Raw genomic sequence first — 23658 nt, 5'->3', positions numbered from 1 at the left:
GTCAGAACCGCTGTCCACTTCTGTCACATGTTCTATTGTCCTATGTCCTTTATTGTTCTTATTCCAGTATTTGAGTACGACCTGGAGTATTCCCTGTCCTATGATCAAACATTGTAATGATGACACTGTGGTCCTGTGTAGACATGAATTCTTTAACCAAGCAGAATTTGTCCTGAAGCGAATGTGAAACATCTTTAAGACAGAAAGCAGGCAGTCAGCGTGCTGTGTGTGAATGTTTGTGTGGTCAGAGAAACATTTAGAGGAAGTGCTCACACCCTGCTGCAGCGTGTGAACATGTCAGTGAGATGATGTAACTGTTTAACGTGGTGTAACGCTGCCGGGGAGGAAACACGTCTGTCAGTCAAACTCTCACCGCTTTCTCAAATTCTCCCTTCAACTTTGTCCTTTTCTGTACATTCATGGGACCAAACCCTTCAGACATTACAGCGCGTGCTTTAATGTTTGTATCTATGCGGGAGAATGAGTGTGTGGTGGCTTCACAGAAGCTGCTCTGCCCTCTAGAGACCAGTTGGCAGAAAGCATGCAGGCAAAAAGGTTTAAAGAGAATCCGAGTAGATACGTTAGATATCTGCCTTAATCTGCACTCTAAACCCACAGTGATGTCACAATGTGCCCTTTGATCGCCCTTACTGTGCTTTGAATGCTACAGAAATGTTTACAACCTACATCTACATGAAGAAAGGAGTACCCGTGTCAAACTGTTAGCATTTAGTACAGCAATGAAAATGGCCTGGACATCATTGAAGACATCATTGGTTGGCAGTGATATTTCAAGCAGCCCATTGTGTTGAATGAATATTTCAGGTGGCTTGAAGCTCATTCATTCCTATTTAAAAGGGCCCATTGTCCCGGTGCTGTTTGGCCCCACTGAGCACTGAACCTGGGCTTAGATCAGCGGAGGGGAATGTTCCGGCCTTTTCAGCTGCACTTGGCATTACTTCACCTCTCTAAAATCTTCAGCTTGCAGAATCAAGGCGGTGACTGCAAAGAGAAGAAGAGTTGATGCAGAATGTAGAGCTTTCCTAGAGAAATAGATCAACCATTGTTTTTTTTGTTGAAGTGAAAGGTGACAAATAAAGCCTTTTTCAACTCAAGCCCTACTTTGGGTCGAAACGTTTACAGGAATGAAGAAGCCCAATCTGGAGCTCCAAACAAGCTAAGGTCAATGAGTGGGACAACATGGATGACATCAATGCCATTCAGCAGGGGTTGGAACCACAACAGGCCGCTTTCACCAAGCCTCATCCTGACTGAGAAGGTATTCAGACCATGCATGCTTGATGTTTCAGTGTGAAGCTTTGGTGACTGATGATCACTGCAGTAGACCCTGGACACCTGGGGACCAGTTTGTCAAGAATCACAGCAATGTCAACAACTCAAACACTGGTGTATAACAGACATAACAACATGTACACTAGACGCCAGAGACAGAGGACCTTATGGAAACTTAGGCTTAGGCTAACCTTAAGCTGGTGACAGATGCTGAGGACTTGACAAAGACTCAAAGAGGCTGAGGCAGCAGATTGTGGTAGGAATCATTGAAAGCGTCACAGAGAGAGATGAGTGATGGGGCAGAGATAGTCATCACCAGCATGAACACCACAATGGTCAGTGGAGGCAGCTGCAGCGAGCTGGGGCCAGGTCTGTGGTTCTGCCGAGCTAGAACAATACCCCAGCACAGGAGGCCCAGATCCCAATCAGCTCAGGAATGTGGAAGAGGAAGCACTGGGAACAATGTGCAGCGTTCCTATGTCATTCTAGGTCCCACCCGCCTTTGGCTTGTTCTGCTTTCAAGCAGGAAAAAACAGGAAAGCTAGTGGGCTGGAAGCCCAGAAGTCTGGGTCTCTGGTCAGCTGTGGCCTGGTCAGCATGCTGTCAGCTCAGAGGTTTACATATCTGGACCCGCCTGATGTCAGACAGGGCAGGTAAGTGGGACATTAAAACAATGTTGCACTGCCCCCTCATGGAGCTTTGTCACATCCCTGCCTTGCTCAAAGGAGGAGTGAGTTTATACAGCGTGAGAAAAGAAAGACTACTTGAGTGAAGTTTTACTTCAATGATATTTGTAGAATGAGCATGGAAGCATTGACATGAACGCTGGATTAGACTTGATTCCCTTCCGGAGGTTTCCTTTAAGGAGTGTTTTATAAAAGTCTCATTCCCCTCCCACAGCACGTCAGGGCGTCCAAAGCCATCTAAGCTCTTCACACACACACACACACTTCTTTAGCAACTCTGCGTCCACCACATGCTGCTGTGCAACACTTCACCAGAATCTCAACATGGCATCCAAGCAATGCTGGGGACGTTTCCCTGCTGTAAGACTCAACAAGACAGAGGAGGTCCAGCATCTACTGACAAACCCATCATACTACATGCACATGTGCTGCTGTCTGGAGCTCCTGCTTCACTTCATCATGACCACAGAGCAGTGCTGTGGCCACTTGCACCTAAAGAATGACACGTTCCCTATGCTCCATGTTGTGCTGCACTGAGCTGTGCATCTCTATAACAACAGACAACAACATCCTCAGGTCATTAAGGCATCAGGTACTGTTGACGCTTGATCTCACTGCCCATCAACCATGAAGCTACAGAGTCTGAGCCAACGTCTCTGATCCTGCCTTCATAACCATGAGGTCATTCTCCAGGCCTCGGTTGGATTCACATACAGGAAGTCTCTACTCTGCCCACTAAATTAACTTCAACCTGCAATCAGGAAAAACAGAAGCTTAACATTGAGATAGGGAGACAAAGATCAAGCTGCTTCTGTCCTGGGTCACAATTAAAAGCGGCCCCCATGGTCCTTGGCTGTCATTACTGAGGAATGTGAGCGTGAGCTACGACGAGCCCCGGGGTCACACTCCCCCTCTGGAGCTGATCACTGATTGGACGTGTTTGCAGCAGGTTGGAGCAGGTGCACCATAAAAAGGACTAAACTGTTATCATTCCTAAAGTCACATTTCATTGAATACACAAACACTAAATCTATATGTTGGCAGCATTTGACTTAAATTAGATCAAGTCAAATGAGCCTTTATTCTTATTATGATCAATGAAGTGTTTACATAACCTCATACTGAACACTGCTGCAGTCATGGTTACTGTCATGAAGCAGGACGTGAGAAGGCTTTCATTTGAAATAAAGCCTGTGCAGAAGACCAGAAGACCAAACCACGATGAGCTCATCACAGCTGCATGGAAACACACACACACCTGTACTCAAATAAGGAACTAAACAGGACTTCATGCTGGATGACTTCTTGGTAGGTTTTGGACTGGAATGCCTTCGTTAGGTGCTTCTGCTTTTCAGATATGACAGGCTAATCAATTTGGTCCTCAAAGAAAAGCAGCCAGACGCTTTAAAAGAAACTGAAGACATTTGGAACGAGAGTTTAGAGTAAGAAATTCAGAGTATGAGATAAAACCCTGACTTTGCCTCTGTGGTGACACAGTTGTATCATCAAACCTTCTTCCTCTATCTGCAGGCTGGACAGACTGTATTAGTAGAGTTATTCATTCTCACTGTAGAAGAGTTTCCAGTCCTTCTTCTCAATACACAGCAAAACAAGGCAATAACAGCAACACTGTGTTCATTCCAACACTTCTCAGCTTGCGTTTCCTGTGAAACCTAAAGCAGGCACCGGTTAAACCCGTGTGACGTACCTTAAGGCCATAGAGCAGGAGCTGCAAAGAAGAAGGTGGTCCACAACGTCACAACACAAGAATCTGGAACACAGAGCACACAAATGACTTCATTAGTAAGTAAACCTGGAACTGCTGAGAGATCGGGCACAAGCGTTTAACATTTGAATCTTTAGTATGAGTGAGCGGAGGTTTGATTCTCCACCCATCAGAGATGTTTGTTATGACACAGAACAGTGGGGCTGCTAAGGTGATCTGATCTTGACCTACTGTTGGCCTGAGCCTGGTTTGCTCTGTACTCTGACAGGATTCAAACCTCCTCCTGAGCAGAGAAACAACCTAAAGATCACCCGTCGCGTCTAAGAAGGAGTAACGCAAGAAACAAGAGACTCCACAAACCAACATGGCTTCCTCCCACTTTATCACCACGGTGGCTGAAAAGGCTCCTTTACAGAGAGGCAGAAGCAGAGTCGCCCCATCTCCGTGTCAAAGACGATCCAGACGTTAGAGTGAAGAAGATGAGAAGACTAGAAGCTTCTTCTACCCACTGTTGTCAGTCAAAGGAAGTAAGCAGGAACCAGTGAACCACATCCCCAACACAGCAGCTAGACAGAGAGACTGAAGTGTGACAACTTCGTCACTGCGTCACTGGGGGCAGATAGTAAGGTTAGACAGGTTAGACTCACACACCACGTCACAGCAACAAGCTCGCTCACACACACCTGCTGTCCCACACACTGCAAGCACAGAGGGGAAAAGATTCTCAGACACCATCATACACACCCGCTTCTCATGCTGACAGACGTGTGAATAATACATCTGACTTCCTGTTCCAACTCACTGACTCCAGACAGCAAAAAAAGTGTGACCGCAGAAAAAAAAAGAAGAAAAGTGCGTGCGCCCATAGAGAGGCATGAGAGAAGACAGGTCCTGCTCTGGATCTAGACTCAGACTGGAACAGCACACTTCACCTTCATTGCTACATATGAGAAAGACTTGTGGAAGTGTGTGAACGGTATGTTTTTGTTGTAGCTGCAACGTACAAGCAGCGCTAAAGGTCACCGGAGCAGCACTGGTCTGATCAATGGTTAACTTGACTTCACCTTAATATCAAACAGGAGGCCCATCTGTCCAACCAGGAACCTGATAAACACACACTCTGTTATTCAGTCAGGAGACTTTGTTGTGTTGCTGCTGGTGTCTCCATGCTCACAGGCCGAACAGAGAAGGCCCGTCCTTCACAGTCACAGTGTTATGGGCTTTATGTGGACCTCATTGCATCAAACCCAGCAGTAGGCCTGCATCTGGCTTTCTCCAGCACCAAATGACAGGGCGGGCCCTCTGGTAATCACTACCTCTGGGGCGGAAACCTTACCCACTTCTTCCTACAGGGAAGGGAAGCAAGTAAACAAGGACTTATTTGCATGTTTCAACACACATCGCCCTCAGCTTGATGGTGCTCTGGATGACATCTACACCCTGGAGATACGAGGTATCACACAACCTGAAGTGGACGACAGCATGGCAGAACCCCTGGCAGCCCGGCCCAGGCTGTCCTGAGAGAACAGGGTGGTTTCTTTGATGAAGGCAGACCCAAACATCAATTATGCTCCAAACCCTCTCTCTCCCAAAGCCAAGGATAATCTTCCTCAGCAGGGCTAAATTATAGGTTGTGTTGAACTAAACTCAGTCCTCATTGTGCGACAGTGTGCCAAGCCTCTCAATGCAATCAATCAAAAGATCTCCTAACCCCAGTTTATCGGACATAGGCTCCATGATCAAGCTGAGGTTTCACTGGAAACAGGCTGCTTTCTGAACAGATGACAGATATGACAGGCTGGCTTTTTAATAATATCTGACCTGATTAGAGACAAGTCCAAGGATGTTGCATTTTAATTTCAAAGGCACCGTCAAGAGAAGCAAGCTTAGCATCCTGACCAGCTGAGCGATGAGGACATCTACATACAGAAATGGAGAACAAAGTAAAACTGACTATCTAGGCGTTATCTTCCTCTATTTTCATCAATTCATAAAAAACCTACATGTGTGCAGCGCATTTCCTCCATTTCCTGTTCAGGCTATGTTTGCATAGATAAAAGGTCAGGGTCAGCTGGAAACTAGACAAACAACTGTAGCAAGTCAGCTGTTGAGACGGCAAAGGGCTCAGACTAAGGCTCAGGCTTAGACTAAGGCTCAGGCTAAGGCTCAGGCTCAGGCTCAGACTCAGACTCAGACTCAGATGAGATTTAAACAGACAGATATCTACCCTGGTGAACAGAGGGACAGCTTATTGTTGCTTTGGACAGATGGCAAAGTAAAGAGGACTGAGTTAGAAACAGCAAAGACTCAATCCTACAGCTCAGTGGGTGAAGAGTGTGAGTGTGGCAGCAGTTACTAACAGAGCACTACAACTTTAAGTGTGTTCTGACTTCTATATGACATCAGATTGTGAAGCCAGCAGTTCATCCAGGCAGGGGGCTTCACAGCAGGGGGCCACAGGGGGACATGTGACCCCCCCCCCATTAATATCACAACACATTCAACCAAACACATGGCTCCAGTGGGATGAAGGCCCAGATGAGTCACAGCATCACAGAGGTCATGCCTCATCACATCTTCATCACACAGATCAGCCTGCTGCACACTCACATCCATGCAGAAAGGGTTAAACGACGCATCCCAATATTCTTCGGCAGCCCTGGATTAAAGTGAAGTTAAACACTGCTGAGCTGCTTCACAGGTCAGACTAACTAGTCCTGTTTGTTTTCCCTCAGTGTGCACGCAGCGTACCAGGCTCAACGCTGAGGACTTCATATTCATGACTTTGATTATGAGTGTAGGAGTCCATGTTCCACGTGTGTGTGTGTGTGTGTGAGAGAGTGTGGATCCTTCAGTCTGTCTCTCCCTGTCACAGAGACCAGAGGGAGGGGGGAGGAGCCTAAATGACCTCCGATCTATGCTAACAGGAATAAGAGTCATGAGAGATCCTGTGCAGCAGTGATGCGTTTAAGACACAGAGCAGTAAATGATGCACAGTGACATGTTGTGAACTATGTGATGATGATGATGTTGTGTAGTGATGAAGAGAGAGAGAGTTTAAATCAACTACAGCTCAAGGAAGAGGACACACGTCCATGGATATGCTGTCTTCCAATACAACCTCAGTATTTGAGTCTTTTGGTGTTCCGTAACCATGACAACAATGAATCCATGCTCTTTAATCAATGAATTGATTGTCATGAGTTCAGTGTGACAGCCGAGTACACACGAGGACAAACTGTCACTCATCTTCATCCTCTCTGGACTACATCAGACATTGTTTGGACATTTCCACAGCAGACAGATCAGATTCCTGTCTGTCTGTGTGCCTGTCTGTCTCACTGCACAGATGAACAGATGCTGCATTGTGGTCTCATGAGCGCTCAGAGGAATGTGAGATGTTAGCTGACAGCTCTGTCATGACGTCCTGCTTTACTTTACCAAAGTGCATCTGTGTGTGTGTGTGTGTGTGTGTGTCTGCTCTGACATGATGTTTACACGGACCTGTGAACACTCTTGACACTCACACTCTCCACACTCTCACATGTCAACATGTCCTCTGGTCACTCTGAGCTAATGTCTGCTAACTGAGTGGAGCTGCAGCTAGCTGCACTGAGCACAGTGCTAACGCGGAGCTAGTGGCTAACTAGCTGCAGCAGCACAAACTTGATTTAGCTGCACATCCAGCTGTCAACTAAAGATGAATGTTGACTAAGAAGAGACGGCAGCTCCGCCAGCAGCTCCGCCCGCAGCTCCGTCAGCAGGCGGCCGGACAGCGGCGGTGCAGCAGGCGGAGAAGCGCTAACAGTCTAACTTCCATTAGCTCTCCGTTAGCATGCTAGTGAGCCGCAAAGTTCATGACGGAACTTCTCCGCGGCCCTCGGCTCCTTCAGCGCAGCGCCGCCGCCCGGAGCTCAGCCTCCCCGGGCCGTGCTAAGCTAACGTTACTCACTTCAGGCTCCTCTCTGTCCCTCAGCTCTCAGGTCGGCTCGTTCTCCTCAGCGTCCTCAGCTCCTCCATTGGAGGGATTCGACTCAAGGTGTGATTTTCTTCTGTGTCGTGTTTTAGTGGTGGAGAGCTCCACTGTCACAGCAGACGGCAGCCGACTCTCTATTGGATGGGATGGGTTACGCCCACACACAGAGCCCGCTGTGATTGGACTAAATGTGTGTCAATCATGCGCAGCTGGCCGGCTGATTGGATGACGCGCTCAGTGACTGAATCCGATTCATGACCCAACACATTCTTTCTTTCTACGTTAGGATTGAACGGAGCAGTGAAGAAGTCCGGGATTGTTGTTATTGTGTAGAAATAAAAGTAGAAATGTGTCTCATGCTCCTGCGTGTCTGCTGTGGAAAACAGTTACTATGGAGACAATATCATTTAAGGCACATTGTCTTTATTATCATTATCATTATCATTATTTTTGTTATTATTATTATCACTATTATTATTATTATTATTGTTGTAATTACCCCGGTTGTCTGTAATGTAATTTATATAACGGTACAGTATTTTCTATTATTGTTCTTTTGTTTTTAGCCTACAGCTACATTGTTAATATTTGAATCATTGAGTTCATATTAATACTAGTAACTGATGAGCCTAAAGTATTTGACTGCTCCTTCTACTAATATGAGTGGAGTTGGTTTAGTTGTGTATGATAAACATTATAAGAGAAACATCCATGACATTTTAAGTCACGTGTGCCACAGTCAGTCCTGGGTCCATATTAGGCTTGTAGTCTTTAAGGTAGAAGAGCACCACAGCTCATACCGCCACCAAGACCCAACAATTTCCTCTTCACACTGTGCATCTGGGCGAGTTTGACCCTCCAGGGATAGATGGAGCTGTCTACACACACAGATGAGAGCCTCCTTACTAAAACAAATGACTTCCCCAAACTCTAATTTCTTCTGGTTTCTGATTTGGAGCAGCAGCAATGACAAATGTGACCAGCTGGCAAATAACATCACTTCCTGTTTCCTCCTCTATCATGTTCGAGGGGCAATATTTAGCTATATTTTCAGCCGGTGCCTTTGTTTTGAGGCTAGGAGAGCCTCTTCCTCATTTGTGTGGCAGCAGGTGAACACACACTGAGGTGAACTGAGCTTAAGACCGTAGCTTCATGGTTCTGGAGGAATGAGACAAGTCACTTCTCATTTGTCAGAATTTGACATTTATTGGTATTCCAGGCCCAAAGCAGTGAAAGTCTTAAGAAGTCTGAATTTCTTAACCATGTATAAATGATCTGATCTCACATAGTTTGAATGAAAGCACGTTTGCTCATGGCTTCTCTCTAATATTATCAGAAACATTGCTTATTGAAGAAATAATGAGCTGAATAAAGCGAGAGGTATTGTCACACTCATTTCCTATTGTTGTCAGGATATTAGTTGGTTGTTAAGCATTAAACGCAGACAAATTGTTTTTCCATAATCATAATAAAACAAAAAAGTGTAGCTGCTGATGGAGTCTACTGTGCCTGAAAGAACAGTGGCTCCCCCTAGTGGCAAAGCTGCGCATGGTCTCATCTGAATGAATATAACACACCCGTATAGCATCAAAATATACTTCAAAGAAAGGAATCTTAAAAGCTGCCATGACACATCCCTCACTGTCAGGTGATCTCTGCTTTCTGTCCGAGCTGCAAAAGAAGAGAAATGCAGAGAGAATGAACATAGGCCATGTGTGACATCATTAAATGAATAACAGCGACCCTCTGGTTACAAACTGGCACCTGACAAGGGCTGAGATAGTTAAGGGAGCAAGGAAAGAGTCCGTTCTTCAAGTTGGAGTGTTAGCAGGCGTAAGGATGTGAGCCATCTGACAAAGGCTAGACGAGTGGGTCAGAGCTCCAAAGGGCGGTGACACTGATCCAGGGCTCAGCATGGATAAAGAGCCCTGACACACTGCAACACATGTTCAGGAATGGTTTGAGGAACATGACAAAGAGCTCAAGGTGTTGACTTGGCCTCTGAATTCCCAAGATCTCAATCCAATCAACCGTCTGTAGGCTGAGCTGAAAGAGTCTAATGGAACCTACAGACACCACAGGACCTCTACAGAGGTCTCAATGGGTCAGAGCTGTTTGTGCCACACCAGGGGAGCTACAGGGTCTCATGTCTGTGTACATCCAGAGCAGTACCTCTAACTCTTCACTTGTTCTGGAGGAACAGCTGGAGCTTCTTTCTTACATTCTTCACAAACGTGGTGGCAGAATCTGTTGGGATGAAACTCAGGTCAGTGGTTGAATGTGGATTTGTCATCCCTCTTTATCTGAAGCAACAAAGGTCAAGACGTGGAGGCTGACCTGAGACATTATCAAGTCAGAAAGGTTCAGTTCAAGAATCCTCTCCCATGAGTACAAACACTTTTAAAACAACAGAGAGGCAAACTACCTTAAACTTCAATATATTCAAAACTATAGTGATACTCAGACTCATCATTTGTCCTTCCTTGAAAAGAAAACAGTCAATCTCTAAACGTTTTTAAATGGTTTGTGAAAATAGTCAATTCATTGTTTTTTCCCTAACCTGTGCCCTTTGTCAGACCTTGGTCCAAATCCTGGTCCAGATCCTGGTCCAGATCCTTGTCCAGATCCTGGTCCAAACCCTGGTCCAGATCCTGGTCCAAAGCCATGGCCAAGGTTCTGGAACTTGCTTCGGCAGGTTCTGACATAAGACGCATGTCCCACTGCATAACCAAGGATTCCAGCAACTGAAGAAGAAAACAGAATCACAATCCTGTATGAAAGAATGCTGAGGGTTGAAACATGAAGACTGACTGAAGTTTGATGAACACACCTGCTAGCTTTGGAAAGGGACCAAACCTTTTTGATGTTTGCCAAATGCCTTCACGGAAGAAGTAAACATGTGACAGTTAAGTAAAGCAGCATCTCTTTATGATGTGAGTGAAGAGGGAGCTGTTCATGTGCAGCACCTTTATAGATGAGCCCCCCGGTGACGGCCATGGACCCCAGAGAGAGAGGGAGAGCTGCAGGGACGCATCAGAGACAAACACAGAGACACACAAAGAGTCATTCTAATACAAACATTCATAAACACCAATCTGAGTTACAGAGAGAGTAACAAGAGTCAGACCTGAGAGAATGTTCCATTTCACAAACAACACTTTTTAAACTGGAACATTCTGGGTTTCAGACCTGAGCTCCAGTTTGATCTCTGTGGATCCAAACATGATGAATACTAAACACACACACACACACACACACACACACTTTGGTATTAAACATTCCTTCAAATGCCAGGAAACCTTCATCAACATAATGCAAACATTAATGAAGCTCTCAAACACAATCACTGTTATCAGACTGAAGTTCATTCCCCTGCATGTCATAATCCTTTGTTGTGGTTTTTATGGTGGGAAGACTTTGAGTCTGAGGCAAACTCCTTCCATAAGGTCACACCATTCAAATGATTTCAAATTCTGTGTGTGTGTGAGGCCTTATATCCTCCTCACGGCTCTCAAACTGTGTGTGGGCTCTTGGCAGTTACATTCCATTGAGATGAATGTAAACACAAAGTCAACAGGGTGTTGGTTGATGAGCCCTGCCCTCTTTCTTTAGGGGACTTGCACAATCCACCTGGAATAAACCCAAACCCGGGCCAGTCCAGTTCAACCCATGCTTTAATAAAGTGAGGAAACCAAAAACACTAAATACAGATCAGTAACAGAAACAGTGACATCATACCTCTGTACCAGAAGCTTTCCTCTGAGCATTCTCTCCAGATCTTCCTCATGTCCTCTCTGTGGATGTGCTGATCTCCAAGAGGACACTGTAACATGCAGGGTCAGGGTCAGGGTCAGGGTCAGGGTCAGGGTCAGGGCCCATCACCCAGCATGTGTGTAAACTCTTTCCTCTCACCTTCCTCTGCCTTTCCCCGGTTGATGATCCACTGGCAGCAGCTCCCTCTGCCATGACTGCTTCTGTTTGTCGAGGCGTTTCAGAGCTCAAGATCCAGGATGTCAGAATAGATCCAGATATCTATTTAATAACGTGATCTAATAAAGCGTGTGTGTGTTATTCTGCAGCAAACTCTTCTGATTCTGTTCATGTGGAACACTACCGTGTTTGTCCAGTTCCTTCTGCCGGGCGTCACCTCTAACTCTAACTGCTCCTCCCATGAGTGTGTCTTGACTCCGCCCCTCTCTGAGAGGCAGCGTGAGGCCAAAGCCATGTTGGTCTCCATGTGGAACAACCGGTTAAGGAGAAAGTCCACAACAAAGAAGAGCTATTAAAACATCGTCTTCTTAAGAATCAGAGGTGGAAGATAAATCTGAAGTCCCACTGAGAGGCTCCAGGTAAGAGTCAGCTGTGTTCATCTCTCTGCCCTGCAGGAGACACGCCTTTGTTTATGGATGTTTTTATTCCTCCTGTAAATCATTTCGTCAGTGTGTCAATGCAACGAGTGAGCGAGCTGGAACATGTTACAGTTTATACACACACACACACACACACACACACACACACACACACACACACACACACGTGACTACAGGTGCTGGTACCCTAATAAGTTCAAAGTGACTAAAGTAATTGGCACACAACAGTGAAATAACACAAAAAGGAAAATGGACAGCACTAATGGTTGACAGCCCTTAGAGGTGATAATAAATAAATGATCAGACAGCAGTGATAGTTTCCTGACTACAGACTACAGATAAGAGCTCAGCGTGGCGAAGGAGCAGCCTGATGTCACAGTTGTTTATATATCGTCAACACGTTTAAGGTCCAGCTTCCCTGCACCGGGCCTCAAGAGGAACTGAGTCCAGACTGAGCAGAGGAGTGCTTCCTGTGGTACTGAGAGGAAGACTGAAGGATGGGAACCTGACCTGACACACACACACACACACACACACACACACACACACAGGTTAGAGTTTCTGCCTGGCCTATAGATGACCCCAGCCTGTGTTACCATGGTGACATGCATCAACACTGGCGACCGACCAAAGTTTTGATTCTCATCCCCTTATATCAGATGGAACTGTGAGGACGATCATTAAAGTGTGTGTGTGATGGAGAACAAAGACCACAATGACATCACCTGGAGAGGAAACTACAGGTACAAACTGTGTGTGTGTGTGTGTGTGTGTGTGTGTGTGAAAACTCAGCATGACGTCATACTTGCGCACAGTGAAGCTCATCTCCATTAAACACAGCTGATCCACGCAATGAAGTAATAGAAACTTTGAGTAAGACAGAAACAGATGAAACACGACCGGAACTCCGTCCCGGCAGACCGGAAGTCTCACATCGTTCACTGCACCACCAACTCTCTCTCGGCCCGGTTCCCTTGACAAACGAACCCACGTAACGGCCCCACGGAGAGTGACGTCACGGCCCAACGCACCAACCCGCTTCCATCGTGGGCTGGCTTTACTCCTGCACGAGGAAATTCTCGTGATTGGCGGTCGCGTGTAAATGCGCCGACCAATGGGGAGACGGAACACCACATCCTGTTTGGGAACTCTGGCCAATCAGGATCCCTGTGTGGGCGGGACTTATTCACTTTCTACTTCCTCGTGAGATGACACCGTGCTTAGCCAATCAGACGCGAGCAGGGGCGGAGTCTAGACGGGCTCTACATGTAGAATGGGCGTGGTTTCCCTTGACAAGACCCGCCTATTGGCCGGTCTGCGGACTTCCCTCTCTCAGTTGTATGTTTGATAAAAATGCACTCTGATGCGGCAAGTAAGTAGAAACACAGCCGAACCTCGGCCGAACCTCGGGCCTGACGCGCTGACACGGAGCCGAACGGACCGAAGCCGCGCCGAGCTTCGCGTCCCTGCTTGTACTTTGTGTGTGTGTGTGATCGGGACGAAGGGTTCTGTGCTGTGGGTCTCTTTGTAGTTCCGCTGCATGTTGGAGCAAACAAAGGGAGCATAGAGTGATCGGTGCTGTTCGGGACGCGCAGCTGAGCCCAGTGGGTTTATAAGTTATTAGCTGAGTGATGTTCAGGTCCGGCAGCCTGCAGGAGTCCAGACCGGAGAGGTTCTGGGGGCTGAGCGGTCCGCTGTGAGGTCTCTGTGCATTCGGACTGAGGGTGCGTTCTGATGGTTCCTAAGGTTCTGATGGTTCTGATGGTTGTCTTCAGCTCAAACTTGGGAGCCTCGTCACGTCCTCAGCTTGTTTTTCTGCTCAGCTGCGGATCAGAACACAGAATGTAAATTGTGACGCAGTTGTGTAAACCTGTAGTGTGGAGCTGCACGGGTCTGAGCGGCGGAGCGGCACCGGGGCAGCACCGGAGCAGAACCGGGGCAGCAGCGGAGCGGCGTCTGTGCAGCGCCGCCGGACCGCACAGCACAAACACACACATTTAACTAAGGAGGGAAACGCGTTGAGTCAGTCGGGCTGGATGCTGGGCAGAGGGGCTTCATGAGTCCGGGTCCCGATCAGCTGTGGGAGTTGTAGTCTTGTGTCTCATCCGGAGCGCCGCCTCCATGTGTCGCTGTGAGGAAGAGGACTACAAAACCCATGAGCCCGAAGTCTCTAGATACTTTGTAAACTCCGTGCAAGTTGCGCGCGTGTCTGTGTGTCTGTATGTATGCGTGCGTGTGTGTCTGTGTGACGTCACGTGTGTGTGTGTGTGTGTGTGTGTGTGTGTGTGTGTGTGTGGCTTCAGTCAGAGCAGAAGTTAGAGTCCTGTGGTTCTGATTTACACTTTAAAGTTTTCTTCCTTTGGTGAAACAGATTTTCAGCTAAATTCCCACTTGTCTACTCTGGCCAGCATCCATAAGATCCACCACACCCTGCACAGGCTGGTGAGTGTGTGTGTGTGTGTGTGCGTGTGTGTGTGTGTGTGTGTGTGTGTTTACCTGTAATCACGTGATGACTTCATGTGTTGGCTTTGACAGAACCTGACGGAAGACGTTGGACAGGACAGCCGTCCCTCAGGTGTGTGTGTGTGTGTGTGTGTGTGTGTGTGTCTGTCTCTTGTCTCTTGTCTCTTGTCTCTGATCTGCTCCTCCTTCTTCTCTCCTCCTCCTTCTCTCCTCCAGCCTGCTGCTCCAGAGTCATGCCTCCTAGGAAAAAGAGGAGACCGTCAGCTGGAGATGATATGTCAGCTAAGAAGAGTCGTCAGGACAGGTGCTTTGTTGTGTCATGTATGTTTAACCCTCTCACTACTGTTGGGCTCTGAATGAAGCTCTCTGTTCCTCTGCAGTGTTTTCAGAAAACAGGAGACGTCACAGATCCGGGAGGAGGAGACGTTCTCCAGTAAAAGATGCTTGGAGTGGTTCTATGAATATGCAGGTCAGCTCTTGGTTCACACACATGCTGTGTGTGTGTGTGTGTGTGTGTGTGTGTGTGTGTCATGGCTTCCCTCTTGTGTCTCTGACAGGCTGTGATGATGTGGTGGGTCCAGAGGGGATGGAGAAGTTCTGTGAGGACATTGGTGTGGAACCAGAGAATGCAAGCAGATGATTTTGTATTTTCTGAATATAAAGACGAGTCATGCACTTCTGTTTCAGCTGTGCAGTCTGAAGTTTGGAATTTTTGCTCAGAAGGTCACAGCAGCTCTGTGGGCTCAGATGTGTGACTGCAGGCTGAGCCTCAAGCTGCTGAGGCCAAGAGGCTCTGACTGAGCTTCTCTCTGTCTGACTGCTCACTTCAGTGGTGAATCCTCTGAACCAACACAGTTTCCTTTAGTGAGGCTCTAAATGTGTGTGTGTGTCCAGGTTGTGATGCTGGTGCTGGCCTGGAAGCTGGATGCTCAGAGTATGGGCTACTTCACCCTGCAGGAGTGGCTGAGAGGCATGGGCTCCCTGCAGTGAGTCTCACACATCTGGCTCTGTTAGCTTCTCACATCTGGCTCTGTTAGCTTCTCTCTGTTTCATCCTATCTGCTCTGGGTCGGTCTGAGTAGAAGACGTTCTAAAGTGCAGAGTGTGTGCTGTTCCCAGGTGTGACTCCACAGAGAGGCTGAGGAACTCACTGGACTACCTGAGATCAGTCCTGAATGAAAGCACCAGTTTTAAACTTATATATAGATACGCCTTTGATTTTGCTCGGGTGAGTCAAGCACACACACACACACACACACACACACACACACACACACACACACACACACACACAACCTTGATCTGTCAGCAGGTCAAGATTATCTACTAACTTACTGTAGGCAACAACAAACAAAGCACATATCGTGTGTGTGTGTGTGTGTGTGTGTGTGTGTGTGTGTGTGTGTGTGTGTGTGTGTGTGTGTGTGTGTGTGTGTGTGTGTGTGTGTGTGTGTGTGTGTGTGTGTGTGTGTGTGTGTGTGTGTGTGTGTGTGTGTGTGTGTGTGTGTGTGTGTGTGTGTGTGTGTGTGTGTGTGTGTGTGTGTGTGCAGGAAAAGGATCAGAGGAGTTTGGACCTGAACACAGCCAAGTGCATGCTGGGGCTTCTCCTGGGGAAGACGTGGCCTCTGTTTCCTGTCTTTAATCAGTTTCTAGAGGTGAGAGGCGTGTGCACACGTTAAGTCCACACACTGTTACACTTCCTGGTTGATGTTGCCGCGCTTCATTCAGTTGAGGCACTTTTGTTTTCCGCAGCAATCCAAGTACAAAGTTATCAACAAAGACCAATGGTGCAATGTTTTAGAGTTCAGCAGGACAATCAACCTGGACCTGAGTAACTATGATGAGGATGGAGCCTGTGAGTCTTTACACATCCTTACACTCTGACTCCACCGCTGTGGCACAAATACAAACTCTAACCTCCTTCTCTTCATCAGGGCCGGTGTTATTGGACGAGTTTGTGGAATGGTACAAAGAGAGGCAGATGTCATAGCTGCAGGGGAAACTGGAAACTGAGAAACAGACAACTGTCACAACAACGGCCACGAGAACCAACAACCAATAAGTAACCGATACATAAATGGTAAAGACGTACGTCAGCAGTGACAGTGGGTGCTTCCTGGTCTCAGAGGGGTTTGGGCTGTGGGTGGGCGAGGGTGGGGGTGCTGTGCTGCCGCCTGTGTGCATGCTGCCCAGAGTGTGTGAGGGTGCAGAGGGCTTTCATCCTGGACTTATGTCCCGACCATTGTTGCATAGTGGGCAAGCCTGCAGCAAACCCCCAGTGGCATTGCTCTCTCTCTCTCTCGCTCTCTCTCTCTCTCACTCTCTCTCACTCTCTCTCTCTCACTGTGACATGTCATATTGCTGTGTGTTAGAATGGATCACATGGAGGATGGAGACAAAATGGTGGGAGAAGCACTTCATGTCACCTTCTGTCTGTCCACATGAGCGTTCGTGTGGTCTGAGTCTGAACCAGGGTCACCTGGACCTGCTGGGCACATTTACACACTCACACCTGTGCGATGAGCTTGAACCTGAGCTTTCCTACACAGATGACAGAAGCTAACATTTGTCATATTTTGGGTTGTGTTGACGTTCTTCTAGAAGCTCACTGTGTCAAACGGTCGCCTGCAGGTTTCTGATCCCTGCACCCTTCAGTCAGGATCGTACCTGTGATTTCCTTTCCTCCACTTTTTCTTCCCTCCTGCTGTTGTTGTGCTCCATCTAGTTTGCTAAACCTCAGCTAATGCTTCAGACTTCATCACAGCAGACAAATCAGCCTTGCTGCTTACAGACTCTGACTCCAGCACAGTGGAGAGCCGCTCGGGCTCGGAGCAGCTCTCATTGGTCACATGGCCAATGTCTGCATCTGTGCTGGTAAGAGTGTATTTGTGCCTCAAAACACGCACACGGTCACTCTGTGTGACACACACACACACACACACACACACACACACACACACACACACACACACACACACACACACACACACACACACACACACACACACACACACACACACACACACACACGCACCGAGTAGTCAGGGATATTTCAGGATGAGTTGTTCAGACTGTTTGGGGCGTGTTAAAGGTTGAACTAGAGCTAGAGTTGATGTCCATGTTGTCTTGATATGTGGCATCTGTTGTGTCTTCCTTAGTCCACTGATAGTTTCAGGTCACCTTCTACGAGTAGCACCCCCCCCCCCCCCCCCCTCAACACTGACAGTGTTATAAACCTCCAGTAGAAGGCCAGTGACCTGCTCAGGACAGGCAGCTGGAGTCTAAAGGTTAAAGGTCGCTCTGCTGGTTTGACCACCCTGAGATCCCATTAAATCAATGAACTCTGACCCTTTGGAACTTTGTGATGATGCTATGCTGTTCTTTTTGCCTGGTATAATGTTCTTGTAACACCTGTATACATTTCTGTCTCTGGCTGTGGTGTGATGCTGAGTCGTGGTCAGATTGAATATTTCTTGCATGCACGCTCCAACAGAGCCTTTTGTGAATGAACTCTTTTGAAAATGTTTTTGTTTTTGTACAGGAATTTGTGCGTGTGTGTGTTTAGTGCTTGATTTGATATTCATGATGTTTTCTGACCTGATGAAAGCACCATGGTGTGTGTTAAGACCTGGAACACAGCTGTAACCTCACGCTGGAACAGGAGTTCTCTCCTGCATTTACTCATTAACACAGCCTCACTTTATAAAGCTTTAGGGAGAAGCCTGTAGTTTATTTATTCACAGCACAGATTTATACATTTGGAACCACACAGACATCACATCACATTTAGCTGTAAAGAAGTCTGTCAGGTCTCATTAAAAGCTTTTCTTTTCTTCTTACATTGCATCCAACATCAGCTCTGGTTCGTCCACACTCTCCCATGGAAATGCAGGAGGTTGAACAACCTTGTCCCAACTGTATATATGTATGTAAACTATGTGTCCAAATGTCTGTTTTCACTATAACCTATGTCTATATACAGAAATAAAGGGTTTATTAACTTAGTGACTTCTATTTCTGTCTCTTCATTTTATCTATCAGTGCAACACATCAGTAGAATAAAACAGGAAGTTGTTTTGGGAAATCATTGGAATAGTTTCTAATCATTTTACAGATCGTCGGCCCTTTGATTGATTTCAAGGTTAAGGTTAGAGAACAGAACAGAACACACGAGCTCTGCTGGAGTCTGACTCAATGACTGGTACCTGTTTCAGACCTGTCCGTGTTTAGGATGTCGTGGCCGTGTCATGAAGTCGCAGTCTGCATCAGAGGTCACACTTGGAGATCTCTGCTGACCTACAGGGGTTTGCTCTTTCCTCCCATGTTACTTGCTGTATCTCGTCTGCTGCTGATAGGAACTTGTTTGTTTCTCACTGCTCCATGGAGACCTCCATGTGGGCACTGCTACCTCCTCCTCCTCCTCAGGTGGAGGTGAGCCTGGAGGAGGAGGAGGAGGAGCCTCCTGGGGTGGATGAATGGCGCTAAAGAAATGTGTTCTGTAGTAGGAAGATGAAGGAAGCAGTTCTGGTAGTGACTGTTTGGGGAGAGGCTTGATATCAGTTTCAGCACTGAGAGCGTTAGAATGGGCAGGAAGGAAAGCTGGACTGTCATCATCCCACAGAGCAGATCCCTCTTCTTCCTTATCTTCTGTATGCCACTGTCTTCTCTCTGATGACATGGCTTTTAGAGCGTTGAGGCCTTTTCTGTCCGTCTGGCTCTCCATTGCAGGCGTCCAAACGACCTTTTCCTTGCTGCTTTCATTCAGATGTCTCCTGACAGGATGGTCCAGATAGCTTCTCCTCTCTACATTATCAAAGGAGATGCTGGGATCTCCGTCAGAGGCAAGAGGAGAGGTGGATTCTGACTTTGTGACAGGAGATGTTTCCACTTGTCTTGTGTGGTCTGTAGTCGCCTCATCACTGCTGGAGGGGGAGGAGTTTGTAGGTGAAGATGAATCTTTTCGATCAAAATGCGTATAACTTGATTGAGCCTTGAAATTCAGGCGTCTCTTGATGCGAGGGACAGCAAGACTCTGGTCAGAAAACCTTGTATGAACACCGAGTCTCTGAACTTGCAAAGCCTGGTCTGTTGTCTCCTTCTCACCGTCTGAAGAGGATTCATGTTGTGAGAAGGCTTTGATGTCCAAAGCCCTCTTGACATGGGGGACTCTGCTGAGACTCATATGAGGCCACGCTGATTCAGAATCTTGTTCCACTTTTGATGTTAGGCCTTTGAGGTTGATGTAGGGATCCAGAGACGGTCCCCTCCATACTTCTGCACCTTCCTTTGATACATCTTCATTCTTGATGCTGTGGGTGGAGTATCCAGGCCATTGTTCTAATGGTGGTGTGTGTGGAGCTTTCTCATTGACTTTGATATCCAGGTATCTCTTCAAATGGGGAGTGACTGCAACTCCTTGCATCTCTTCTCCTTTTTTATTTTGTCGATGTTTGGTGCCTTTACTTTCCATACTTTCAACACTTTCACTGCTGGAGGAGGAGGGGGAGTCAGGAGGGGCGGATAATGGAACACTGGGTGGCGTTTCTGTGCGCGCTGCAATGTCCAGACGCTTTCTGGAGCGAGAGAAACCTAGATCCAGCGTTGCCCACCGAGACTGAAGGTCTGGGTTTACCACTGGTGCTGGGATCAAACCCTCAGCTGTGCTTTTGTTCCTCATCTCTTCAGTAATAATGGTATATTTTTCTAATTTTACATTATGGGATGCCACAGGAGTGTCAGAAATGTTCATCAGTGCGGGAAACGTAATGAACTTGGCTTTGTCATCCTGACTCTCATTGCTGGCAAATGTTGGTTGAGACAAAGGTGAGTATGAAGATCTGCTGCTGTAGAGTGAGGCTGGTTGTGGTGATGGAGCTTTGATATCCAAACGCCTCTTGATGAGGGGAACACTGCCTGGCTTATCTTTTATGATCCTTATATCAGCTCTGTGTTTCTCATCACTACTGCTAGAAGATTCTTGTGGAGGTTGTGCACTCCCTGGCTCCTGCATGTTGTATGTTGCTTCATCTGCTCTGTTATCACTAGAAGATGAATCAGGGGGAGGTGATGGTGCTTTGATATCCAACCTTCTCTTGAGACGAGTAATACGGCCAACATCCACTATGGGCAACTTTGTTTCAGACTTAGGAGTCACAGTTTGAGCTTGAGTAAATGAAATGTTGGTCAGGTCCACCCTCCCTTGTTCTTGTTCCCTGATGTGTCCAGCTGCCTCATCTTCACTTTCATCACTAGGGGGTGGTGATGGTGCTTTGATATCCAACCGTCTCTTGACATGAGTAATAAGGCCAAGCTCTACAGCAGGCCACTGTGTCTTTGGATCATAACTTACAGTTTGAGCTTCTTTCAATGGAAGCACCACCTTCCCCTGCTCAGACTTCTCTACACGGTCAGTTGTTTCATCTTCACTCTCACTACTAGATGATAATGATTCATGAGGAGGTGATGGTGCTTTGATATCCAACCGTCTCTTGACACGAGTAATAAGGCCAACATCCACTATGGGCCACTTTGTTTCAGGCTTAGGAGTCACAGTTTGAGCTTGAGTAAATGAAATGTTGGACAGGTCCCTCTTTCCTTGTTCTTGTTCCCTGATGTGTCCAGCTGCCTCATCTTCACTTTCATCACTAGAAGATGAATCAGGGGGTGGTGATGGTGCTTTGATATCCAACCGTCTCTTGAGACGAGTAATATGGGCAACATCTACTATGGGCCACTGTGTCTTTGGATCAGTTTCAGCGTCTTTCAATGGAAGCACCACCTTCCCCTGCTCAGACTTCTCTACACGGCCAGTTGTTTCATCTTCCCTCTCACTACTAGATGATGATGATTCATGAGGAGCTGATGGTGCTTTGATATCCAACCGCCTCTTGAAATGACCAACATCCACTATGGGCGACTTTGTATCAGATTTAGGAGTCACAGTTTGAGCTTGGGTAAATGAAATTTTGGACAGGTCCACCCTCCCTTGTTCTTGTTCCCTGATGTGTCCAGCTGTCTCATCTTCACTTTCATCACTAGGGGGAGGTGATGGTGCTTTGATATCCAACCGTCTCTTGACTCGAGTAATAAGGCCAAGCTCTACAGCAGGCCACTGTGTCTTTGGATCATAACTTACAGTTTGAGCTTCTTTCAATGGAAGCACTGATATGCCCACCTTCCCCTGCTCAGACTTCTCTACACGGTCAGTTGTTTCATCTTCACTCTCACTACTAGATGATGATGATTCATGAGGAGGTGATGGTGCTTTGATATCCAACCGCCTCTTGAGACGAGTAATAAGGCCAACATCCACTATGGGCCACTTTGTTTCAGGCTTAGGAGTCACAGTTTGAGCTTGAGTAAATGAAATGTTGGTCAGGTCCCTCTTTCCCTGCTCTTGGACTTTTGTTTCATCTGTGCTTTCATCACTAGAGGAGGAATCAGGGGGGGGTGATGGTGCTTTGATATCCAATCGCCTCTTGACACGAGTAATATGGGCAACATCTACTATGGGCCACTGTGTCTTTGGATCAGTTTCAGCGTCTTTCAATGGAAGCACCACCTTCCCCTGCTCAGACTTCTCTACATGGTCAGTTGTTTCATCTTCCCTCTCACTACTAGATGATGATGATTCATGAGGAGGTGATGGAGCTTTGATATCCAACCGTCTCTTGAGACGAGTAATAAGGCCAACATCTATTATAGGCCACTTTGTTTCAGGCTTAGGAGTCACAGTTTGAGCTTGGGTAAATGAAATGTTGGACAGGTCCCTCTTTCCTTGTTCTTGTTCCCTGATGTGTCCAGCTGCCTCATCTTCACTTTCATCACTAGAAGATGAATCAGGGGGTGGTGATGGTGCTTTGATATCCAACCGTCTCTTGAAATGACCAACATCCACTATGGGCGACTTTGTATCAGATTTAGGAGTCACAGTTTGAGCTTGGGTAAATGAAATTTTGGACAGGTCCACCCTCCTTTGTTCTTGTTCCCTGATGTGTCCAGCTGCCTCATCTTCACTTTCATCACTAGGGGGAGGTGATGGTGCTTTGATATCCAACCGTCTCTTGACTCGAGTAATAAGGCCAAGCTCTACAGCAGGCCACTGTGTCTTTGGATCATAACTTACAGTTTGAGCTTCTTTCAATGGAAGCACTGATATGCCCACCTTCCCCTGCTCAGACTTCTCTACACGGTCAGTTGTTTCATCTTCACTCTCACTACTAGATGATGATGATTCATGAGGAGGTGATGGTGCTTTGATATCCAACCGCCTCTTGACACGAGCAATAAGGCCAACATCCACTATGGGCCACTTTGTTTCAGATGTGGGAGTCACAGTTTGAGCTTGGGTAAATGAAATGTTGGACAGGTCCCTCTTTCCCTGCTCTTGGACTTTTGTTTCATCTGTGCTTTCATCACTAGAGGAGGAATCAGGGGGTGGTGATGGTGCTTTGATATCCAACCGTCTCTTGAAATGGCCAACATCTACCATGGGCAACTTTGTTTCAGATTTAGGAGTCACAGTTTGAGCTTGAGTAAATGAAATGTTGGTCAGGTCCACCCTCCCTTGTTCTTGTTCCCTGATGTGTCCAGCTGCCTCATCTTCACTTTCATCACTAGGGGGAGGTGATGGTGCTTTGATATCCAACCGTCTCTTGACACGAGTAACTTGGCCAAGCTCTACAGCAGGCCACTGTGTCTTTGGATCATAACTTACAGTTTGAGCTTCTTTCAATGGAAAACTAGATATGCCCACCTTCCATTGCTCCCACTTCTCTACACGGTCAGTTGTTTCATCTTCACTCTCACTACTAGATGATGATGATTCATGAGGAGGTGATGGTGCTTTGATATCCAACTGTCTCTTGAAATGGCCAACATCTATTATAGGCCACTTTGTTTCAGGCTTAGGAGTCACAGTTTGAGCTTGGGTAAATGAAATGTTGGTCAGGACCTTCTTTCCCTGCTCTTGGACTTTTGTTTCATCTGTGCTTTCATCACTAGAGGAGGAATCAGGGGGGGGTGATGGTGCTTTGATATCCAACCGCCTCTTGACACGAGTAATATGGGCAACATCTACTATGGGCCACTGTGTCTTTGGATCAGTTTCAGCGTCTTTCAATGGAAGCACCACCTTCCCCTGCTC

At 47.0% G+C, this 23658-nt stretch overlaps 2 protein-coding genes across 5 annotated transcripts; one reads left to right on the top strand and one right to left on the bottom strand.

The window, feature by feature from the left end:
• Positions 1 to 8861: 8861 nt before the first annotated feature.
• On the bottom strand, positions 8862 to 11845 carry ociad2 (OCIA domain containing 2). 2 transcript variants are annotated; one of them, XM_076158773.1, is made up of 7 exons: positions 11594 to 11845; positions 11420 to 11504; positions 10648 to 10701; positions 10512 to 10559; positions 10260 to 10425; positions 9854 to 9928; positions 8862 to 9352 (listed from the first exon to the last, which is right to left on the bottom strand). In XM_076158773.1, exons 1-6 carry the CDS (start codon positions 11645 to 11647, stop codon positions 9856 to 9858), a joined length of 480 nt encoding a protein of 159 aa, XP_076014888.1. In that variant the 5' UTR covers positions 11648 to 11845; the 3' UTR covers positions 8862 to 9352; positions 9854 to 9855. The 2 variants fall into 2 exon arrangements, with proteins under 2 accessions (XP_076014888.1, XP_076014886.1); XM_076158771.1 differs by having other exon boundaries at positions 10242 to 10425; positions 11594 to 11844.
• Positions 11846 to 13333: 1488 nt separating this feature from the next.
• dcun1d4 (DCN1, defective in cullin neddylation 1, domain containing 4 (S. cerevisiae)) lies at positions 13334 to 18517 on the top strand. 3 transcript variants are annotated; one of them, XM_076158793.1, is made up of 11 exons: positions 13334 to 13423; positions 14423 to 14493; positions 14587 to 14626; positions 14731 to 14818; positions 14895 to 14983; positions 15072 to 15142; positions 15409 to 15500; positions 15633 to 15741; positions 16064 to 16168; positions 16266 to 16368; positions 16448 to 18517. In XM_076158793.1, exons 1-11 carry the CDS (start codon positions 13405 to 13407, stop codon positions 16501 to 16503), a joined length of 843 nt encoding a protein of 280 aa, XP_076014908.1. In that variant the 5' UTR covers positions 13334 to 13404; the 3' UTR covers positions 16504 to 18517. The 3 variants fall into 3 exon arrangements, with proteins under 3 accessions (XP_076014908.1, XP_076014909.1, XP_076014910.1); XM_076158794.1 differs by lacking the exons at positions 14587 to 14626; positions 15072 to 15142; XM_076158795.1 differs by lacking the exons at positions 13334 to 13423; positions 14587 to 14626 and having other exon boundaries at positions 13430 to 14493.
• The last annotated feature ends 5141 nt before the right edge of the window (positions 18518 to 23658 follow it).

This window comes from Genypterus blacodes, unplaced genomic scaffold (assembly GCF_046128005.1).
Source record: "Genypterus blacodes isolate CSIRO-AG114 ecotype Tasmania unplaced genomic scaffold, CSIRO-AGI_Gbla_v1 ptg000087l_1, whole genome shotgun sequence".
NCBI lineage: Eukaryota > Metazoa > Chordata > Actinopteri > Ophidiiformes > Ophidiidae > Genypterus > Genypterus blacodes.
Note: the sequence above shows the minus strand (reverse complement) of the source record. Positions and strands in the feature narration are given on the sequence as shown.

Excerpts from the sequence above, each read along its gene's own strand:
- ociad2 (XM_076158771.1), bottom strand. The coding sequence starts at position 11,647 with ATGGCAGAGGGAGCTGCTGCCAGTGGATCATCAACCGGGGAAAGGCAG. Across the intron at positions 10,702-11,419 it reads GGAAAGCTTCTGGTACAGAG|CTCTCCCTCTCTCTCTGGGG; the intron begins GTATGATGTCAC and ends GCGTCCCTGCAG. Across the intron at positions 10,426-10,511 it reads TCCCTTTCCAAAGCTAGCAG|TTGCTGGAATCCTTGGTTAT; the intron begins GTGTGTTCATCA and ends TTTCTTCTTCAG.
- dcun1d4 (XM_076158793.1), top strand. Across the intron at positions 15,501-15,632 it reads AGAGGCATGGGCTCCCTGCA|GTGTGACTCCACAGAGAGGC; the intron begins GTGAGTCTCACA and ends TGCTGTTCCCAG. Across the intron at positions 16,169-16,265 it reads TCTTTAATCAGTTTCTAGAG|CAATCCAAGTACAAAGTTAT; the intron begins GTGAGAGGCGTG and ends TGTTTTCCGCAG.